A 20,069-nucleotide genomic window follows, 5' to 3' on the forward strand; every position below is an offset into this window, starting at 1 on the left:
GGCTGTAGTTTGCCCACCTCTGATCTAGAAAATGAGATTGCATATGATGTGTTCGTAACTTACAGTTTTAGCAAAGGATTCAGTTCTCAAGAGTATGTTAATTTTGATTTGGAGAAAGGCCTTAAGTATATCTTTTTGGCCTGATTCAGAAAAGCAATTCTATTCAGCACGGTACTTACATGTTTAAATGCCACTGAAGTCAATGGGTTAATTACTTGCTTATAGTTAAGTATCAGAGGGGTAGCCGTGTTTGTTGCTTTTTACAGATTCAGACTGAGGGTCCTGTGGCACCTTTAAGACTAACAGAAGTATTGGAGCATAAGCTTTCGTTACTTGCATCTGAAGAATTGAGGTTCTTACCCACGAAAGCTTATGCTCCCAATACTTCTGTTAGTCTTAAAGGTGCCACAGGACCCTCTGTTGCTTTTTACTTATAGTTAAGTAGGTATTCAAGTGCTTTCCTGAATTGGGTCTCTCTGAGGTTTGCAATAATTCCATGAAATCTTATTTTTTCACTGCTTAAAGGGACACTGCCAAGATAAAAAAAAAAAAAAAGACCAAATTCTGTTCTTAGTTAAATCAGTGTTGAATCAGAGTAACTCCATTGACTTAACATGACTGTAAAAGCAGCACTTTGCGATTAAAGTGATTTGTTCTTTGGGCCAAATTCTGCTGTCACAGTCTAAATCTAGAATAACTTCATTAGTTACTATGATTTGACATTGTTGAATTGAGGGAGAATTTGACTCAGGGAGCAGGGTCAGCTGAATAGGAAGGTGCCATTTTTAGAGCCCTCTAATCCAAGTTTAATTTAAGACAGATTTCTATATGAGTTTCTGTGTGTCCTGTTTTAAAAAATAAGCAAGCCCAAGTGTTGGGTCTAACCTAAAAGTGACAGTGTAGTCAATTGTAATCAAATTCTCTCAGATATTGGGGTAATTATTAAACAGAACTTCTCTCATGTTTCTTAGTTTTCCTCTCAAAATTTCACTGAGAAAGCCATCTAAGCTCACGAAAATCAATAGGACTCTATTGACTTCAGTGAGTTTTGGATCAAGCCCTAAAGACCTACTGTGGTCCCCAAATTCCATCTTCAGACATGCAGCAGCACCATATTGGTAGAGAGAGTAGGATGCTTTGTTCCTTTGGTTTGGGGTTTTTATTCCCCTTCTGCCAGGTGCTCTAAGCTGCAACCTCAGCTGATGGGAGGAGTCCCCTTGCATGACTCAGCTTCACGGGGAGGCAAGCCGAGCAATAAGAGTGTTTAGTCCTTTTGTTGAGGTTTTATCCATTCAGATGTAGGAAGTTTCCAGTGGTAAGATCCAGCCCTACCCCATCTCCTTCAGGAGGGCGTAACTGTTTCTGTAGGAGAGCAGCTCCTCACACTAATTACACTTCTCTCCTGTATGCTGAATAAACTGCGCAGCAAGCAGCCTTTTAAAGCTTTTTTTAAAGTAGGTTGCGCAACCAGGGGCCAATCACGCTCACCGGTGGGAAATTAAAAAAACAAAACCAACAACAACAACAAAAAACACAAAAAACAAAAACAAAAAAGCAGAAACCCATTCCCCATGGGCAGAGCCGGCTCTAACTTTTTTGCCACCCCAAGCAAAAAAAAAAAAGCACCGTAACAACCCCCCCCGACCGCCGCCCTGCCCCGCCGAAACAACCCCCCCGAGCACTGTGCCGCCAAAACCACCCCCCCCGAGCGCCGCGCCACCGAAACAAACAAAAAAAATCTTAAGCACCACCCCGCCAAACCAAAAACAAAGCACACCAAACCCCGAGCGCCGCCCCGCCATCCGAAGATTGGCCGTCCCTTACAAGGTGCCGCCCCAAGCACATGCTTTGTCGGCTGGTGCCTGGAGCCGGCCCTGCCCCTAGGCAAGCCCCAGAACAAGCAACTTAAAGAAATTAATAGGCAATTACTACACAAAGAAGACTGATTAGGCTTGCTGGGTGCCACCTTGGCAGCCTTCACCTCAATACCATCATTTTATTTCCTAAAAAGCCCAAAATGCTGCATCCACTGGTTAAGTCAAAACAATAACTAGCATTTTTTCTGACTATATTCATTTGCTTTACATTAACTACACTACCCATTGACAACTCCATTCCTGAAATATATTAAGTCTTCATTTTTGATTCCTTTCAGAATGGTGCATTGTTCCACAATATGACCTAACTGTTCAATCTCTCTTCCCTTTCTCATGATCTATCCTGAATTGTTCCATCACACGTGTAGGCCTGGCTTCACATAAGTAACTTGCCTAATTTCTTAGTGGGCATTACTGTGAAGGTGAATGGAAGGTTAAGTTGCAAATAGGGGCTTGACAAACAGTATGTTGGAGTCAGGATGTCTGTGCTAGCTAAGATAAGCACCAACACCTTGATGCTAGGGACTATGGCCAAGATAAAACTGGAATGTAAAGATCAGGTTCCACGGGAAAAGCACATGGACAGAGCATGCTGCACAGGGACTGGTTCCTGCAAAGTAAGAAAGCCACTCCAAAAATATGTGGTGTAATGTATAGCTAATACAATGTCATGTGTATAAAGGAAGAGGTTGTCTGTAATTCTGAATGTGTGGTATGCCTGGGCTATACCCATCCCCTCTGCTTGAGTCTGATCAACTCAGTGTAGCTTTGCTGTCTGACAAATAAAGGACCCTGCATGATGAAATCCAGAGTCGAACTGAGTGTTTTGGATCCCAGAGAAGAGAACTGGATGGCGTGTTCTCCCAGAACTGGACAAGGTGTTCTGGATAAGCCAAATGGAAAAGATCTCTGAGGGAATCCCAACAACACTACACTGCAGCTTAAGCAATATATTTCCTCAGCTGTCATGGTTCACTGGATACTGGATACGCCACGTATGATTTCTGTAACAAGGCTGATCGTTCTATTGATGAGACAAGAAAAAAAGCTCTACTTATTTTTAAGCTGGGCTGTTGCTATGTCAATTAAAATGCCCAGGGTCTCAGTTTTGGGATACAAGATCTCTGCAGGCTGATAATTTGGGAATGAAAGATGGCAGATTCACAGGTCTCTCAGCCCAGCTTTTACCCTGAAATGTGAGATGCAGTGCAACTGCTACTTAGTACACCTTATCACAGAGTGCGCAGAGTGCTGTTCCGTACTGAATATATGTTGTTGTTTTAAACCTCCAACAACTAAACACACATTAGCTTTGGGCAGGGGAAGAAATGGAAAGTAAGATCTAAGGTATATGCCCATTTGATTTGAAACATAAGGTGCTCAGATAGCACAGTGAAGATTGCAGTGTAAGGACAGACAAACAGACAGCTCGTGGACATAAAACACACCTACATACATTTTAAAGTGTATTTTTATTTACACAGTGGAAATGCCTCATCAGTTATAAGTTTAGGCACCTGATAATTCAGCTTTTTTTTGTAAAAGTATATAAATATATACATGAAACTCTTATGAAGTAAACATTATAAACTGTGATACTTACAGTAAACATTCACTACTCTTTTCTAGGTTAATAGGTGTAAAGTTTGTAAAGCTTAAATACTGATTTCAAGTATTCCCTATAAAATCGCTCTACTATATCAAAATGCTGAAAAAGTGAGATCTGCTATAAACAAGCTTTTAAAATAGACTAATAAAATGTCCCTGTAAGAAAATCCACCAGGATAAAATACTGCCTTATTTTCCCACCCTCCTCCCACTGCAGCAGAAACAAATACTAAAAAATAGTTGCATACCCACAGAAGGCATTATTACAATTTTTAATTAAAACATTTTTACTTCAGTCATTTATCGGAGAGTAAGGAAGCTGCAAAAATGCAACTTTATTAAATATTATTTTTCCTGGTACATAAAGAACCCCAAAACTATGGGATGGGGGGGAGGGAGTAGTGGTACTGCATTGTCTTGCCCTTTACCATGTACTATAAGTGGCATGAAGGACAGACTGCATAGAAGAGATGGTTGATAGAGAATGAAGAAAAGGACTGGACTAATTTTGGCAGAATGAACAAAATATGCAGGAACCTGTGCTTTTGTTGCCCCCTTTTGTTTTGTTTTTTAAAGCACTTCAGGCTCTGGTATTTTATTTGCCACTCTTCTGTTCTTCAGCTTGGAGATGTTTCAGGACATAGAGGACAACTTGATAGCAGAAAATGTACTGATCCTATGAGAGGAAGAATCATAAACATGTGAAACAAAATGTTCACACTAGCTAAACAAGGTGCCTCTACCTGTACTTCACAGGTGGCGGAGTTCCTTATTTGAATACTAATTCATATAGTTTATTAACAAGAGAATATGATGAATGAATGTTATGAGACAATGCTTAACGAGAACAAGGGGGTCAAAAATGGGCTGCCCAGTTTTCAAGTGTACTCCATGTGGATTTGCCTCCTGGTTAATATTTAGTTTGATTCCTAATCCCACCATCACCACCACTACTACTTTGTCCTTATATAAGGCTTGCCATCTGCAGACCTCAGAGCCGCTTACAAACGAGGAAAGGGAAGCACCAAGGAGTGAAGTGACTCGACCAAGCTCACACAGCAGGTCAGTGGCACAGCTGGGAATAGAGCCCAGGTCTGTGATGCAACCTCCCAGTTTACAATGAGGATACCGCAGGGTTTGGGGCTATTTTTGGATAATTCTGTATTTTTTATTAAATAAGGCTTGAGAACTCCCTGATCTTGTATTCACTGTCTTCTCTAGATTCAGGTTAAGAGGCTTTTTCAACCTTTCAGTCCTAAAAGTCATCCATCCAATTACCATAATGCTATGGATAACATCAGCAGATAAAATGCAATTGCTTTTTTAGCCTTAGAATAGGTAAAAAGGCACTAATGTGCTATTACTTCCAGTTGGAGTAAAATAAGTATTTCCAGAATGGAATAAGGGGTTTAATGCAAGAATTCTAGAATGAGACTGTCAGATCTTTTATAGCCCAGATTAACACAGTTCACTACATGTAAATTTGCACACACTATGTTTGCATGCCCTTGTATTTGCATGTTGTGAAGCTTGTCCAAAATTACATGCATTATTATGAATTCTGCCCCTATATTAGCATTTGATTTCACTCCAGCAACACTGAGGTTGAGTTTATGTGGTACAAAGTGAGTCATTCTACAAAGTGAGTCAATATTTCCTAATACAGACATCTAGCACAATCTATATGCTTATCACATTTTTTTGAGAGATCAGAAATTCAGTTAAAAATCTTTATTAAAGCACAACCAAGGCAGACATACCTCCGTCTGAACCATTCCATGTCTCTGTAGTCTCATTGTACGCACCAAATCAGAGATGTCAAACTGCCAAAAGCAAACAGACGGTAGCAGCAAGTGAGATGTTATAACAAAAAAACACACACATACAGGAAAATACACCTGTGGCACAGCAGGGAATTTGAATTTTAGTCTAGTAGACAAACATTAGTCAAATGCCAGTAAATCCACCAAGCTATGGACATACAGTACAGTATACAGAAAGCATACAGTATAGCCTGCACCAGTGCAATAAATATGTGAGGTGTGAGTGCATCATCTACTTTTCCTTTATCTTTCATTTTACCTGCTCAACACACCTTTACACTCCCCAGTCTTTATTCTACTAAAGCTCAGTCTGGAAGGGTGCTGCACACTCTGGCCCTAACCCAGCAAAGCACTTAAGTATGGGCTCAATTTTAAGTATGTATACACTCCCTTTGGCTTCCATGGAACTATGAAAGTGCTCAAAATTAAGCATGTATGTACATGCTTTGCTGGATTGGGCCCTAATGTGCTGCCAATACACTTTATTTTATATCAAGATGATAGGAAAGTGATTGCTCTATGAACTGGTGGATGGGACGACTTTAAAATGAGGTTGTCAGTGCCCTCCTGTGGACAAGGAGTACATCATCTCTGTGAAACATGGCATGGCATCCTAAATTCTGTTACAAAAACTCTTTTATCACATCACTGACTTAGGTTCAGGCTTAGGAGCTGAAACAGTGACCTCTTTTGGTTTTGCTTTATTGCAACCTCCTTTGTTTGGATGAAAGGTTGCTAACTGCTTCATTCTACAGCTTCTGTATTTATCATAGCTTCCACAAAATGTCCAACCTGTTTATGAAAAAAGCATGGCATGTTTTCTCTTTTAAATATTTACTTTAATTGAATTATGAATGTTACAGTGTAAAGTGTTCAAGTGTAAAATCAGGAAGTTTCTTAAAAAAACAGAGTGTTAGATAATTTAATGTTGACTAAAGCACATTTTATAAAAACACTCATAAGAAGAAATGTGAGTATTTCATTCATTGATGATAAAGAATTACTACAGTCACTCAATAACTAGGCTTGGCAGAATTATTTTTTTTATAATTTTGATGGATAATATCAATGTTTATTTTTAAGCTTTTAAAATGTTTATCTATTTATATTTTCACAGTTGTGCAAAATTATGGGGCTTAAGAATATTTGTCTATTTCTATTGATTTAAATTCACAGTCACAGGAAGTTACATGGGGGTATCAGACAATAGTTATTTAATGACAACAGATCTTGAGATTCAAAAAAAGCTTTATAACCACTAAAACAAATTGTCTGCATCACATGTGAAAATATACAAAGTAAATGTCTTTACGCCACACTCAAAGTTCTCAAGCAGCATTTTTCTTACTTTGCCGATCTGTAAATTTTGGTCTTATCCTTCTAAGCCTATAAGGGTACGTCCACACAGCATTTTGGAGCCCGCGGGAGTGAGTCTCCCAGTCCCGGTCAACGGACTTGGGCTACAGGGGCTCACACTCATGCTTTAAAAATAGCTGCACAGACAGCACTTGGAAGTTGTGTCTCAGGCTGAAGCTCAGGCTCGGAAACCTAGGAAGATCCAGTGTTTTTAGATTTTTTTTTTGTCCTCAATATTTCTGGTTTTCACAGTTATTGCTGTTTTATACCATATACCGAATAAATCAGGTTAAGGTATAACCAGAGTCCTTGATTCAAAATAGTTGCACACTAGTAAAATAACCAAATAGCTCCTCGGGCTCACAGTTCACTTCGTGAAAAGCACAGTTCAGTCTATCCTCTGGGTACTCACGTCAAGATCCTTGCTGATTAATCCTAGAACCACGTCGATACAAATAAGTGTCCCTGAACGTCCAATGCCTGCACTGCAGTGAGTGATGATAGGTCCCGATTTATGGATGTGCCTCATGTAGGAGATGAAAGTGAGCAGGTCGTTTGGTTGAGATGGTGTGTCATGGTCTGGCCAGGCAGTGAAATTCAGATGAGAAACACGCCGTAATTCACCAGTCTAAGGTTTTAAAAGAGACAGAACAAATACATACAGAAATGGCAAAGCAGACTGGCAAAGCTTGTAAGACTTGCCTAAGAACATTCTGTAGTCAAACATCCCACTGTAAAGGGAGACTGGCCAATTAACTGGGACCCAACATTTAGGTTTTGTGAACAGAACAGTTTTGACAATGCCTTACATGATTATAAATGTGAATTGGTTTGAATTTCAACCTTTCCCTGCCGCGTGTGGAAAATAAGCCCGATGAGAGTGTATTAGCACTCGAGAGCAAAAGAACATGGACTATGAATAAAAGTGAAAGTGATCAGTTTAGTTTCATTGTTCTAGCTGCACTACTAGAACAAAGTTGGTCATCGAGTAAATTGACCTGCAAATGAATTTAATTGTAATAAATCTTTCTGCTTCTAAATCTAAGGCATTATCAGTAATGCATATATGGGGCCATGTCCTGACCTTCTGTTACAGGGGCACATTAGCACTGTGAGGTGATGTGCTTGAGCAGTGCATAAATGCTACCTGCTGAAAAGGTCTCAAGCTAGTTTATGCAGAATTTTATTCCAGTGGTGAAAGAAGCTGCTCACTCAAATTCCTACATGGAGGAAGAGTGGCCCAATCATAATAGTCAAAAGAAATAAGGACAAAAAAGATTAAAGTGCCATATATACTCGTTCATTAGCCTGTTCGTTTATAAGCCTACCCCCCAAGATGATTAGGTAAAAATAGCAAAAACTGCATGACCCTTTCATAAGCCGACCCTACATTTCAGGGGTTGGCAAACTCCTGGCCCGTTAGGGTAAGCTGCTAGTGGGCCTGGATGTTTTGTTTATCTGGAGCGTTCACAGGCATGGAGCCCCTCAGCGCGCCACTTCCCGCAGCTCCCATTGTCTGGGAACGGCGAACCGTGGCCACAGGGAGCTGAGGGGCTCCATGCCTGCAGACGCTCCAGGTAAACAAAATGACGATGTATTAGATATTCAATTCAATGATTCCATAGAGTTTAAAATAATCAAATTTTGGTGTAGACCCGTTTATAAGCCGACCCCTGCTCTTTGATGCATCACTTTTTTACCAAAAATATTCGGCTTATGAACGAGTATATGGTTTTTCCAGGATGCGGAAGTTTAGATTAGCTCTGGCTGGACTGAAGGGATCCATGCCAAACAAATGAAAAAGGAACCTGCCCAATCCCCCCCCAAACCCACAGAGTGTGTAGAATGACTAGATTCCCTTACTTGAATATCTTCTAGCTCCAGCACTCTAATGACAAAGCCTTTCAGTTGTTGCAGTCTCACAAGGGCCAGCCGGAGTCTGTCATTGACCATGATAGTTTTGCCAAGCACATCAGGCCAATAACGCTGGCATTTTATCTTTTCTCCTTCTACTTCCTGGGTCATCATGGCTATTACAGTACACTTTTGTTCCCAAGTCATTTGCCAGAAGTCTGCTACTGTAGTAGGGAGTGGTCCTTGACATGCAATGTAGACAAATTCTTCATTCCCCACCGGCATTCTTATGAAACTGGCATTGATGTATCCAGCTTCAGTTCCTAGGGGCACTCTAGTGGTATCATCTGCAATCCCAAAATAGAAAACATATTTTAATTATATATCCATACTAGGACTGTCAAGTGATTAAAAATTTTTTATTGCGATTAATCGTGTGGTTAAAAAAATTAATTGTGATTAATCGCATAAATAATCACATTGTTAAACAATAGAATACCATTTATTTAAATATTTTTGGATGTTCTTCTACATTTTCAAATATATTGATTTCAATTACAAGACAGAATACAAAGTTTACAGTGCTCACTCTATATTTATTTTTGATTACAAATATTTGCACTGTAAAAAACAAAAAATAGTATTTTTCAATTCACCTAATAGAAGTACTGTAGTGCAATCTCTTTATCATGAAAGTTGAACATATAAATGTAGAAAAAATAACTGCATTCAAAAATAAAACAGTGTAAAACTTTAGAACCTACAAGTCCACTCAGTCCTATTTTAGCCAATCGCTCGCACAAATAAGTTTGGTTACAATTTGCAGGAGATAATGCTGCTCACTTCTTGTTTACAATGTCACCTGAAAGTGAGAATAGCAGTTGCATGACACTGTTGTAGCCGGCATCGCAAGATATTTACGTGCCAGATGCGCTGTAGATTCATATGTCCCTTTATGCTTCAGCCACCATTCCAGAATAGATGCGTGCATGCTGATGATGAGTTTTGCTCGATAACGATACAAAGCAGAGCAGACCAATGCATGTTCATTTTCATCATCTGAGTCAGATGCCCCCAGCAGAAGGTTGATTTTCTTTTTTGGTGGTTCGGGTTCTGTAATTTCTGCATTGGAGTGCTGCTCTTTTAAGACATATGAAAGCATGCTCCACCCCTTGTCCCTCTCAGATTTTTGGAAGGCACTTCAGATTTTTAAACCTTGGGTCAAGTGCTGTATCTATCCTTAGAAATCTCACATTGATACCTTCTTTGCGTTTTGTCAAATCTGCTATGAAAGTGTTCTATGAAAGTGCTGGGTCATCATCCGAGACTACTATAACATGAAATATATGGTAGAATGCAGGTAAAACAGAGCAGGGGACATAAAATTCTCCCCCAAGGAGTTCTGTCACACATTTAATTAACACATTTTTTAATGAGCGTCATCAGCATGGAAGCATGTCCTCTGGAATGGTTGCCATAGCATGAAGGGGCATACGAATGGTTAGCATATCTGGCACGTAAATACCTTGCAACCCTGGCTACAAAAGTGCCATACGAACGCCTGTTCTCACTTTCAGGTGACGTAAATAAGAAGCAGGCAGCATTATCTCCCATAAATGTAAACTTGTTTGTCTTAGCAATTGGCTGAGTAGGACTGAGTGGACTTGTAGGCTCTAAAGTTTTACATTGTTTTATTTTTGAGTGCAGTTATGTAAAAAAAATAAAGCTACATTTGGAAGTTACACTTTCACGATAAAGAGATTGCACTACTGTACTTGTATGAGGTGAATTGAAAAATACTATTTCTTTTGTCATTTTTACAGTGCAAATATTTATAATAAAAATAATATAAAGTGAGCACTGTACACTTTGTATTCTGTGTTGTAATAGAAATCAATATATTTGAAAATGTAGAAAAACATCCAAAATATTTAATAAATGTAAATTGGTATTCTACTGTTATAAATGCGATTAATCATGATTAATTTTTTTAATCACAGTTCATTTTTTCTGAGTTCATCACATGAGTTAACTGCAATTAATTGACAGCCCTAGTCCATACACCCATAATTAAACCTAGGTCCTGTAAACACTTATGGAGTAAAAAGGCACAGAGAGTCCTGTGGCACCTTTAAGACTAACAGATGTATTGGAGCATAAGCTATCATGGAGTACTTTTCATCTCACAAATATTAATGAATCCTCACAATATCCTATTTGAAAAAAGTATTAACCCCACATCACATAAGGAAAAAGAGGCAGCGAGGTTACAAATCTGACGATCAGAGGTGCAGAGCCCTCGCAGTTGCCACGGACAAGGACTGGAGTTTTGGGCTGTCAGCACTCCTAGAAATCAAGCTCTAGGGGTATGTTTACACTCTGAGCTGGGGGTGTGATTCCCAGCTCCAGGAAACACACTCACGCTAGCACTTATTGAGCTAGAGCACTAAAATGAGACTGTAGCCGCAGCAGGGCAAGCAGCGAGATGGGCTAGCTGCCCCAAGTGCATGCCCATCAGAGACCTTAGATACACACTCTGGGCAGCTTGACCCTCTCGCTGGCACAGCTAGGAGCTCTCACAGATATGTCTCCTCGAGCTGGGAATCACAAAGTGTAGATGTACCCATAGTGTCTTACCCACGGCTTCAGAGATTTTGTTGGAGCAGAAATTAGAACTCAAGACTTTCTGGTTCCCAGTTCTAGACTCAGACTTCACATCTCATGCATATGTAACTAACGGAATATAAACATAATTCCTTTATAGTGAGATTGATACAGTATATTAATATTAATTATTAGACTTTTGTCACTCCAGATTTACAATGGTATAACTAAGAGCACGATCTGTCCTCCTAGATTTATGTCTATTGTATGTGACAGGATCTGCTGTATTAATAGAATTAATATTTTACGTGAGGGTGGAGGGAAAGGATGGGAGGCATAAAATAACAAGCAGGTGCACTCATATAATGATTTTCATCCACAGATCTCAAAATGCTTTAAAAGGGTGGGCAAGCAGCATTCTCTCTCTGTTACAGATCGGGACAATAGGTGCAAAGAGGTTTAATGGTTTGCCCAGTCACATAGTAACTCAACAGAAGAACTGGGAATAGGAGTCAGGACTTACCAGTCTGATGTCAAATCCACCAGACCACACTGCCTTTCTGGTTAGATCAACATAAAAGTTTATTATCAGATTACTTAGGACTTACAGGGAAGTATATTTTTATATCTGTTCTTCCTCCTGTTCTCTTTAGTTTGTCCAACCAAACACTGATCCAAAGGCTTTAAGTCTTGCAGGTTCTATAAACAGATAGTCAGCTCATATTAATAACTGCCAGGATAAACAAAATGCCATCAATTTTTAACTGTTAAGTGACTAACAGTATCTATTAGAAACATACAGAAATGATGAACTATAGATTCATAGATTCCAAGGCCAAAGGAATCATCTAGTCTGACCTCCTGTATAAAAAAAGCCATAGATTTTCCCCCCAAATAATTCCTTTTGAACTAGAGAATCTCTTTTTTTTTAAACATCCAATCTTGACTTTAAAATTGCCAATGATGGAGAATCCACCTTGACCCTTTGTAAATTGTTCTAATGGTTAATTAACCACACTATTAAAAATGTACACCTCATTTCTAGTATGAAAGTGTTTAGCTTCAACTTCTTGCCATTGGATCTTGTTATACCTTTCTCTGCTAAACTGAAGAGCCCATTATCAAGTATTAGTTCCCCATGTAGTTACAATTCACAGTTACATCACATGGGAGTAAGATATGCAGCCTTGCAAAAAACAAAACAAAACTATCTTCTTGTAATTACTTTGTAATCTTGTCCTGGAAGTTTTAACATAGTTGGTAACATATTAACAACTTTAACAAGAGTAGAGATTCATGTTTTCATTGTGAGAGCTGGATTTTGCAGAGATCATTACATTTTCCATGTCCTTTCAGCTTAACTGCTGGTTTAAAAAAATATTTATTATTAATTAGTATTATTATTAATGGATTTGAAGAAACAGGCAAGTCTCAATCACATTTCTAGATCGAAAGCCAATATAGCTCAGTCTAATTAATGTAGTTAAACTGAAACAGAGGGGAGGAAAAAGTATTCTTTCCTCCCTTTTGCTTTAGCCATGCAGAATCAAGCCCTATGTTTCTACCTGCTTCACACTGCCCTAGTGAAGAGTATTTTCATTGCATGGATTCATATTTAAAAGAGTTTTACAAAGGACTGAAAATAGCCTGTGTTTGTTTACCTCAATCTCTTTAGAAGGTACTCCTTGTTCCAGTAGTCCACGTAACATTCGGATGACTGACTTCAATTTGGCTCCAGTATATTTGCCTGAAGGAAGCACTCTGACAATTGGGAGCGCAGAGAGCTCTTCATTTGTCACTAAAGGGCAATCTAGAGCAGAAGAAGATTGATTTATGTGCACATATAAACAGCTAACAGAAAGGACAGCCTATAGCATGCTATAGTAGAATGCTATGAAATGAGAGATATCCCAGGTACCACCACATCCAGTTTTCAGGTTGTCAATTGCTGATTCATATACATATTTTGTATATTTTATAGAAAAGCTCGCCCATAAGAGATCCATGACAAACAATCCTTCCAGCATTATCCCTTCACTGGTAATGCTTGCTACCTTTTATCACTATTTCCCCCAGAACTGTATACAGCTCAATTCATGATTAAAAATGTCAACATTTGAGAAACAATGAATGAGTCATTTTCATCTTTAATTTCCTTGCAGTCAATCACTGAAATAATCAACAAATGCATTTTTAGCATGGATTCTTGAAATGCAATTTGCAAGATCGATGACTCTGCACTTGAGCCAGAGACTTTTAAATATAAAGTGAAGCTCACACCTTACAGTTTTTTTCTTTAAAACTTCACCTTAAAATGCATTGTAATGGTAAAAGTGTAAGATGTGTTAGCTGTATTAAAGTTTAAAAAAAAATCTTGGTTTAGAAAGGCAGGTGTCCTGCATTTTTCTTTCAAACACCACACAACTCATTAATAATCCAAGTTTCCTTGACATGAGAGTTAAAAATAGCTTGTGACTACTGAATCATACAAAAAATTTACTAGAATAGTTTATGTTCATGTTTATTTTTTCTAAGTTAAAAAGCACTTTGAAGCACAGATGCTATAGACACAAGTCTGAATAGGACTTGTGAATATGAATTCAGGTAACAGAACATATTCCTGAACCTATTCAAGATGCTAAAGATAGACACCCAATTCTGACACCCTTACTCATGTCGCGCAGTATCTTATTCTGGGAGTAGGTCCATTGACTTCAATAAAGATGGCAAAATCAGGCCCGAAGTAATGAGGAAAATGCCGTGTATTTAGGGTGTGGAGTCAGCACTCAATAGATGCCAATAGGATCTCTGTCCAATTGCACATTTCACCATATGCCATTGCAGCTTTCATAAAATAGAAATGATGGAAGGGAATTGGCTGCAGTTCTGACTATGGCCCAATTCTGCAATCCCTTGCTCAGACGAGCATTCAGTGAATGAGTGGGATTACTCCCTTGTGTGAAAAAGGATTTGCAAGCTTGAATTAGGATGATCCACTTCTATGAACTCTTGAGCACCCTGATCTCCCATAGACTGCTCTTCTCAGGACTGGGCCCTTCACAATATCCAGAACATGTTCAAATACATTTCTGACATGATTACATTATTGTAATCCTCATTTCCCATTGATTGTTTATTTGTTCAAGTCCTTGCCTTTAGACAGGTGTTCCTGATTTATTGATTCAATAGGGAGTTCATCACTTCCCCATGTAATTTCATCTTCATCCGCTTGTCCCGAAAGAGGTTGTTGAGGTGACCTAGAAAAGCAAAGAATGTTATTAGAACATTTCCTATTAGAACAATACATTTCAATTTTAAATATGAACATTTTCTGTAAACAAAAGACCCTACAACATACTTTAGAAAAGTACAGAATTCTTAAATTTAGATCAACTTTATAAACCACAATTAGAAGAAAATAAATATTTAATGTATTCAATAGATTCAACCAAAATAAGAGGTTTAATTCCATGATGATAGCTATTAATGTAATACATAGAGATTATGAATCATATTACATAAAATACAAATATAGGGAATGCTCTTAAAAAGAGAGAAACTCAAAAAGGATATTTTCTGGATCAATTTTTATTGTTGTTCCTTGAAATCAAAAGCCTTAGCTTCTAATGATTTTTTAGCCTTACTGAACTAAATTTAAATAACATAACATACATATGTATTGCCTACAAAAAGCTACATTAAAGAGCACAAAAGTTGCAACATCAAGCACCCAAATATTGAGAAATTCCAGAATTAAGTTTGCCCATGCAACTATATATGTATGTACATATGTATGTATGTTACACATGTCTGTATGTATGATATAATTACGTGTTATACACCCATTCACACACACCAATGACTTTCTAGTGTGATCTGTATCTTTGCAGGACAAAATGACAATACAAAAATCAAATAAATTCTGAATTTATTTGAGGAAAAAACAGCCATTAAGCAGTTAAGTTTTCTGAAGTTTTCTTCAGAGCAACACAGTGTAGCTGCCGTTGTTATATTTTACTTTATTATGCTTGAGTCATGACTGAAGATTCTCTCATTTAAGACTAGCAGGAGAAGAACAGAGGAGGAACCTTTGCTGTTAGTTTATTGTATGCATGTCTGCAAGGAACTCAGATACCATGGTGACGCTTGTGGTATAAGAACCTAAGTAGCTAAAACATTTCCCCACAAAATATCTGCAGTGCAGATTCCTCACGTTCTCAGAGCAGGACACCTCAATCCACCATAAGCCTGTCTGGACTTTGGACTAAAGAAGGTGGCAGCTACTGCCAGTTTTGATGGTGATATTAATGGGGACGCATTCCCACATGGAAATGTCTGTTCATTCAGTCAGTTAAATCACTGTCAGAAAGAAGCAGCTTTCAAACACTACTGTCCTGGGCTGGATTCAAACCAGCGATCTACAGATGAAAAGTTATCCTTTGATATCAGTAAGTTTTGGGAAAAGAGGAAGGAGTGGAGGCAACTGGACTTGCATAGTCCCCCAGATCTGAATACTTTTTCATCCTAATTATGTTCCAGTAGTTGAGTAGCAAAATAGAGTCCTACAGCAGATTTGTACTGTTCATAATTCACGACAGTGTTCTTGAACATCAAGTTCTATAGCACTAAAGAATATCATGACCTCTCAGATAACATGAACAGACACAAAGCATCCTATATCAACATGTCAACAGACAGATAGGGTTTGTGGTTTGTTTGTGCTTTATCTTCCCTCACTTCACTGAGCTGTAAAAATTATGTTACTCTTAAATTCCACTTAAAAATCTCACCTTTCAGGCATTACTTTGTCTTCACAATGTTCTTCACAGCCATTTATTTGTGTCGGCTAGTGAAGGAAGCATTTCAAAGTATAGTGAGTTATGTTGGAAGGGGACTGTACAACAAGCATACTTTTATCTTATAAACTAAAACAATGTTAACAAGTAAATTTAATATTTGTGCAGGGTACCACACTGAAAGCATTATGCACTGACAATCTCTATTCTTCCAGAAAATCCACCCAACCACAAAACCCCCAAACATTCAGCCTCTGCACTGCGGAATGTGGAGCAGTTGGAGAGGTAAAATCATATCCCAGCCTAGAGCCCACCCCCAGCTCTTCTTCCAGCTTCAGTCTCTCTGTGCTAGTAATGTCAGTTAGGGTTTTTTTGTTTTGCCAAAAACCCTAGTGTGTGTACATCTTATTTTGTCCAAAGAACTGGTATACGCTATACTGGGGGAAAACACTCTTGGTGATATAAGCTGCATCTACTCTAGGAGGGCTCGCCAGTATAACTATAGTGAAGACTAGGACTAGGAAGGAGAGATGGCCTGGCTCTAGTTTTACACATAGGCAAATGTTCAGCATGCTCACTTCTGAAACAACGCAGAGCTGAAATTCGATCAGGCAGAAAATCTGCTTGTCGCTCTGCTCAACACATAACTCAAGTGACAATCCCCTGGCAAGTCAGCCTATACCCGTACCCAAACGGAAAACAAAAGGACAGTGCACCTGTGAGTTTTGCCCCCAAATGAAATATGTCTCATATGCATGAACAGAACTAGAATATTCAAGAGGGGGTAAGGAGCTTTTTTATTTTATTTTTGATTAAGAGAGCTCAGGCAATGTCAGTGTAAAAAAATGTCAAGAGTGACTCACAACTGAGACCAGCTTGGCCCAGCTGGTGGTGCCTTAGCCAAGAGGAGTCTCCCTTTTAGATCCCCTAGAGAGATGTTCTAGATCAAGGGTCCTGGTGTTGAGTCACAGTTGTAACTGGGCAGGAAGTACAAACCTTGAGTATACACTGGATAGGGGGATTCTATTAACTGGATACATTTGCTATGGGTGTCTGGATGTCTATTGACTGATGCAACATAGGACAACATGGGGAAGTGTAGAGTGAAGGTGGTATAGAATTTGTTTGTGAACATTTGTTTATCTGAGCAGAAAGGTGAAGGAGAGGGAGCCTCAGGTTTGGACTCTTTACAGATACTCTGCAAAATATTTGAAATGCTCTGATTTTTTCTAACCTTCTATGAATTGAGGGAACTTTCTAGCTAGCATGTATGAAATAGCATTTATCGGCATTTATTATCATTACACTTTTTAAAACTGTTGGCTTTCATTGCTTCCAACCAGGAACAGCAAATGTTAATTTTCTGGTTTGTTCTCTTGTGTGGTTAATTTATCACAGATTAATTATTATACAGTATTTCAAAAACTATTTCCATACTCTTGGTTTATAAACACTGTTTTCTGGAGGCCAATCAAATGGCAGTGACAGTTACATTTAAAATGTTGATGAAATTATTTCCACAAATTCAGTCTGATCGAGGGAACAAGAAGTTAATGTAAATAGTCTAGGAAATCGGCAAATAAAGACACTGCCAACATCTTTTCATTTTACCTCTGGAAAGTCTTCAGGCAAAGATGACCCATCACAGTCCGTGTCTTCAGCTTTTTCTTCTGCCAGCTTCCCACTGGTCTCTAAAGAACCTGCTGGAGAAATACATTGGAAGACAGAGCTATACAGAAGTGATGTTATGGGTAGATTAAGTGAAAATACTCATATTTTCATTCAAATGTAAGAAAAGGAGTGCCTGCTGCTAAAAAAACAAAAACAAAAAACAAACCACAGGGAAAAAAAAAGGGTTCTAAGGGTACGAGTCCTTGGCCATACATTCAGTCTTAACAACTCTTTACTGTCAATGCGGAGCAGAGGACTAACGGGAGATTACGGGCCTGATTCTCATTTACACTAAGGTCCTTTATCCCACTTTGGCAGCGTAAAGAGGCCTTAAAGTGGGTATAAACCACACTGGCACCCAGTTTACACAGTTCCCGTTACACTGCCAGAGTGGTGTAAAGGGGCCGTAACATAAATATTAATCAGGCCAATGTACTTCATCATTTTTAGCACACAATCAAAATTTTAGCACAGTTGTTTAAATGTAGTTTCACTACGTGGTTATTTGCATCAGTATTGAGCTGATGTACCGACTACAAAAGAATGACAAGTTCTTAACCCAGCAGTATGAATCTAACTCACAGTAGGACTAGGTCCAAACCCGGATTCTAGTTACTCCCTATATTAATGAGCCATCATAAAATTGTACAGGATAAAATCTGACCTACTTTAGCTAGGTCACTGCTGCTATATCTCCCAGGTTCAACACACCAGCCGTGCTGCTGTATACAATGGGCCAGATCCCAGCGGGTGTAACTTTGGCAGTAATGGAACCACACAGATTTACACCAGCGGAGGCTCTGAGTCTGTAGTTTTAACAGAATGCTAATAGATGAAAATAGGCCAGCAAGTTCAGGAAGGAGCAGAGGACAAGGATTAAAATAGTTATAAACTGGTGAGTGGTGTCTCAAATCTGGTGACTGGAGTAGCAGACACCAGTTTGGTTTAATTCACTGAATTATGTGCAAGCCCCAAGTGATACCTCACACGAGCAATTAGCAACCACTATTCCACAATTATGCTCATTTCAGTTGACGGTGAGTATTCTGTTGCAAAGACAGAGAAGTAACGAAAAGGGAGCACTGACTTGTGCAGCACTAGGAAGAAAGGAAACTACAAAATTGGCTGAAAATTAACGGAGCAGATTTGAAAAGAATTTTTTTTTTAAATATTTTTCAAAAATTGCAGTTACAATTTTGTAACCATCAGGGATGTAATTTGGGTGCCTGACTGCACCTGCAAATCAAGACATCTAAACATCATCAGTTCTACCCACAAACAATTGCAGGTACTAGTGCATACCCAAAAATTATTTAAAATAAAAGACCAGCTTTACTAAATCTGGACTTCACAAAAAGATCCCCTTATTAGATGCACCGTCCCTTAATCACATCTCTTGGAAAAATTCAGTTTGCAAGCTACTTCCATTCCACCACTTTCTGTTAGCTAACCAAAAGCCCATTCAGTGTTCATTTCCTGCGTTTAGCTTTTTGATGGCTGGCAGATGGTCACCTGTGGTTGCATTATTGCGATTTAAGAGGTTCTGGGCTTCCTCGTCTACAACATTCAACAGATACTGAACAACGTCATTGTGGTCATCCTCATCATAATAGTCATCCTCCAGTATCTCAGTTTCTAGAACAATAAAACAACATGGGGGAAAGGAATATAAAAAGATTAATTCTCATAAAGGAAGTGAATGACAAAAATGGGGCATTCCCTCAAGCAGATATTCTATATATTCTTTAAAATACTAATACGAATAATTATTGTGACTCTTGTGACAAGATGGCTGATGTTAGTATGGTGGGTCCTGCACTTTTCTTGGTGGGGGACTAGGACACCACCCCTTGCCCCTGCTCTTGGGGTGTCAAGGGCCCCGCTAGTGGCCCAGGAAGGTGGTAGAGGAGGGAAGCATGGGAGGGATCTGGGTTTGCTCCTCACTCTGAGCCCCAACTCCTCTCAACCCTTGCGGGTTCTTACCCTCTTCCCCCTTGGTGGGGTATCTTTAGTCCTTAGACGCTGGGGGAGGGAGTCTTCCTCCCCTGCTGGGGCTGGGTCTCCCTTACTTCAGTTCTTTGGTCTTTCAGCTCTCACAACACACCTCCAAACTCCAGCCCTCTCTCCTTCCCCCTAACTGCCTGAAGCAGTGGGTTTTATTAGGTTCCTGACAGGACCTTAATTGACTGCAGATGCTCCAATTAACCTGTAGCCACCCTCCCTGGTCTACAGGGAACCACGCCTTAATTAGCCTAGGGCTTATATATTTCACCTCTACCACTCTCCCAGTGCTCCCTGGCGCTCCTGTATCACTCTCCTTCCTTGACTATGCTACAGAATTCAAACTCTGATCCCATTACTCCACTTCTCCTTTTCTTGGCAAATAACTCATTTAGGAGAGAATACAGAACCAGAAAAACACATTATAGAAATTAATGTCAAGTTTAAGATATTCAAGAAGTTAAAATGGTCTTTTATTT

The 20,069-nt window shown here is 39.1% G+C and overlaps 1 protein-coding gene across 15 annotated transcripts in view; it reads right to left on the bottom strand.

Annotated features, from left to right (window-relative positions):
• Nucleotides 1-3,330: 3,330 nt before the first annotated feature.
• The window catches only part of PTPN13 (protein tyrosine phosphatase non-receptor type 13), a 188,498-nt gene continuing 171,759 nt past the window's right edge, over nucleotides 3,331-20,069 (bottom strand). For 10 of the 15 annotated variants that reach the window (XM_065596146.1, XM_065596141.1, XM_065596139.1 and 7 more), the window contains 10 exons: nucleotides 19,102-19,224; nucleotides 17,530-17,621; nucleotides 15,913-15,968; nucleotides 14,276-14,379; nucleotides 12,784-12,932; nucleotides 11,731-11,821; nucleotides 8,528-8,865; nucleotides 7,077-7,292; nucleotides 5,246-5,308; nucleotides 3,331-4,161 (listed from right to left, as the gene is read on the bottom strand). In XM_065596146.1, the coding sequence (XP_065452218.1) occupies nucleotides 4,081-4,161; nucleotides 5,246-5,308; nucleotides 7,077-7,292; nucleotides 8,528-8,865; nucleotides 11,731-11,821; nucleotides 12,784-12,932; nucleotides 14,276-14,379; nucleotides 15,913-15,968; nucleotides 17,530-17,621; nucleotides 19,102-19,224 (1,313 nt within the window). In that variant the 3' untranslated portion in view covers nucleotides 3,331-4,080. The remainder of the gene's footprint in view (nucleotides 4,162-5,245; nucleotides 5,309-7,076; nucleotides 7,293-8,527; nucleotides 8,866-11,730; nucleotides 11,822-12,783; nucleotides 12,933-14,275; nucleotides 14,380-15,912; nucleotides 15,969-17,529; nucleotides 17,622-19,101; nucleotides 19,225-20,069) is intronic. The other 5 variants (XM_065596140.1, XM_065596143.1, XM_065596144.1 and 2 more) reach the window with 1 other exon arrangement.

The sequence above is a fragment of the Chrysemys picta genome, chromosome 5 (assembly GCF_011386835.1).
Source record: "Chrysemys picta bellii isolate R12L10 chromosome 5, ASM1138683v2, whole genome shotgun sequence".
In the NCBI taxonomy this organism is placed as follows: domain Eukaryota; kingdom Metazoa; phylum Chordata; order Testudines; family Emydidae; genus Chrysemys; species Chrysemys picta.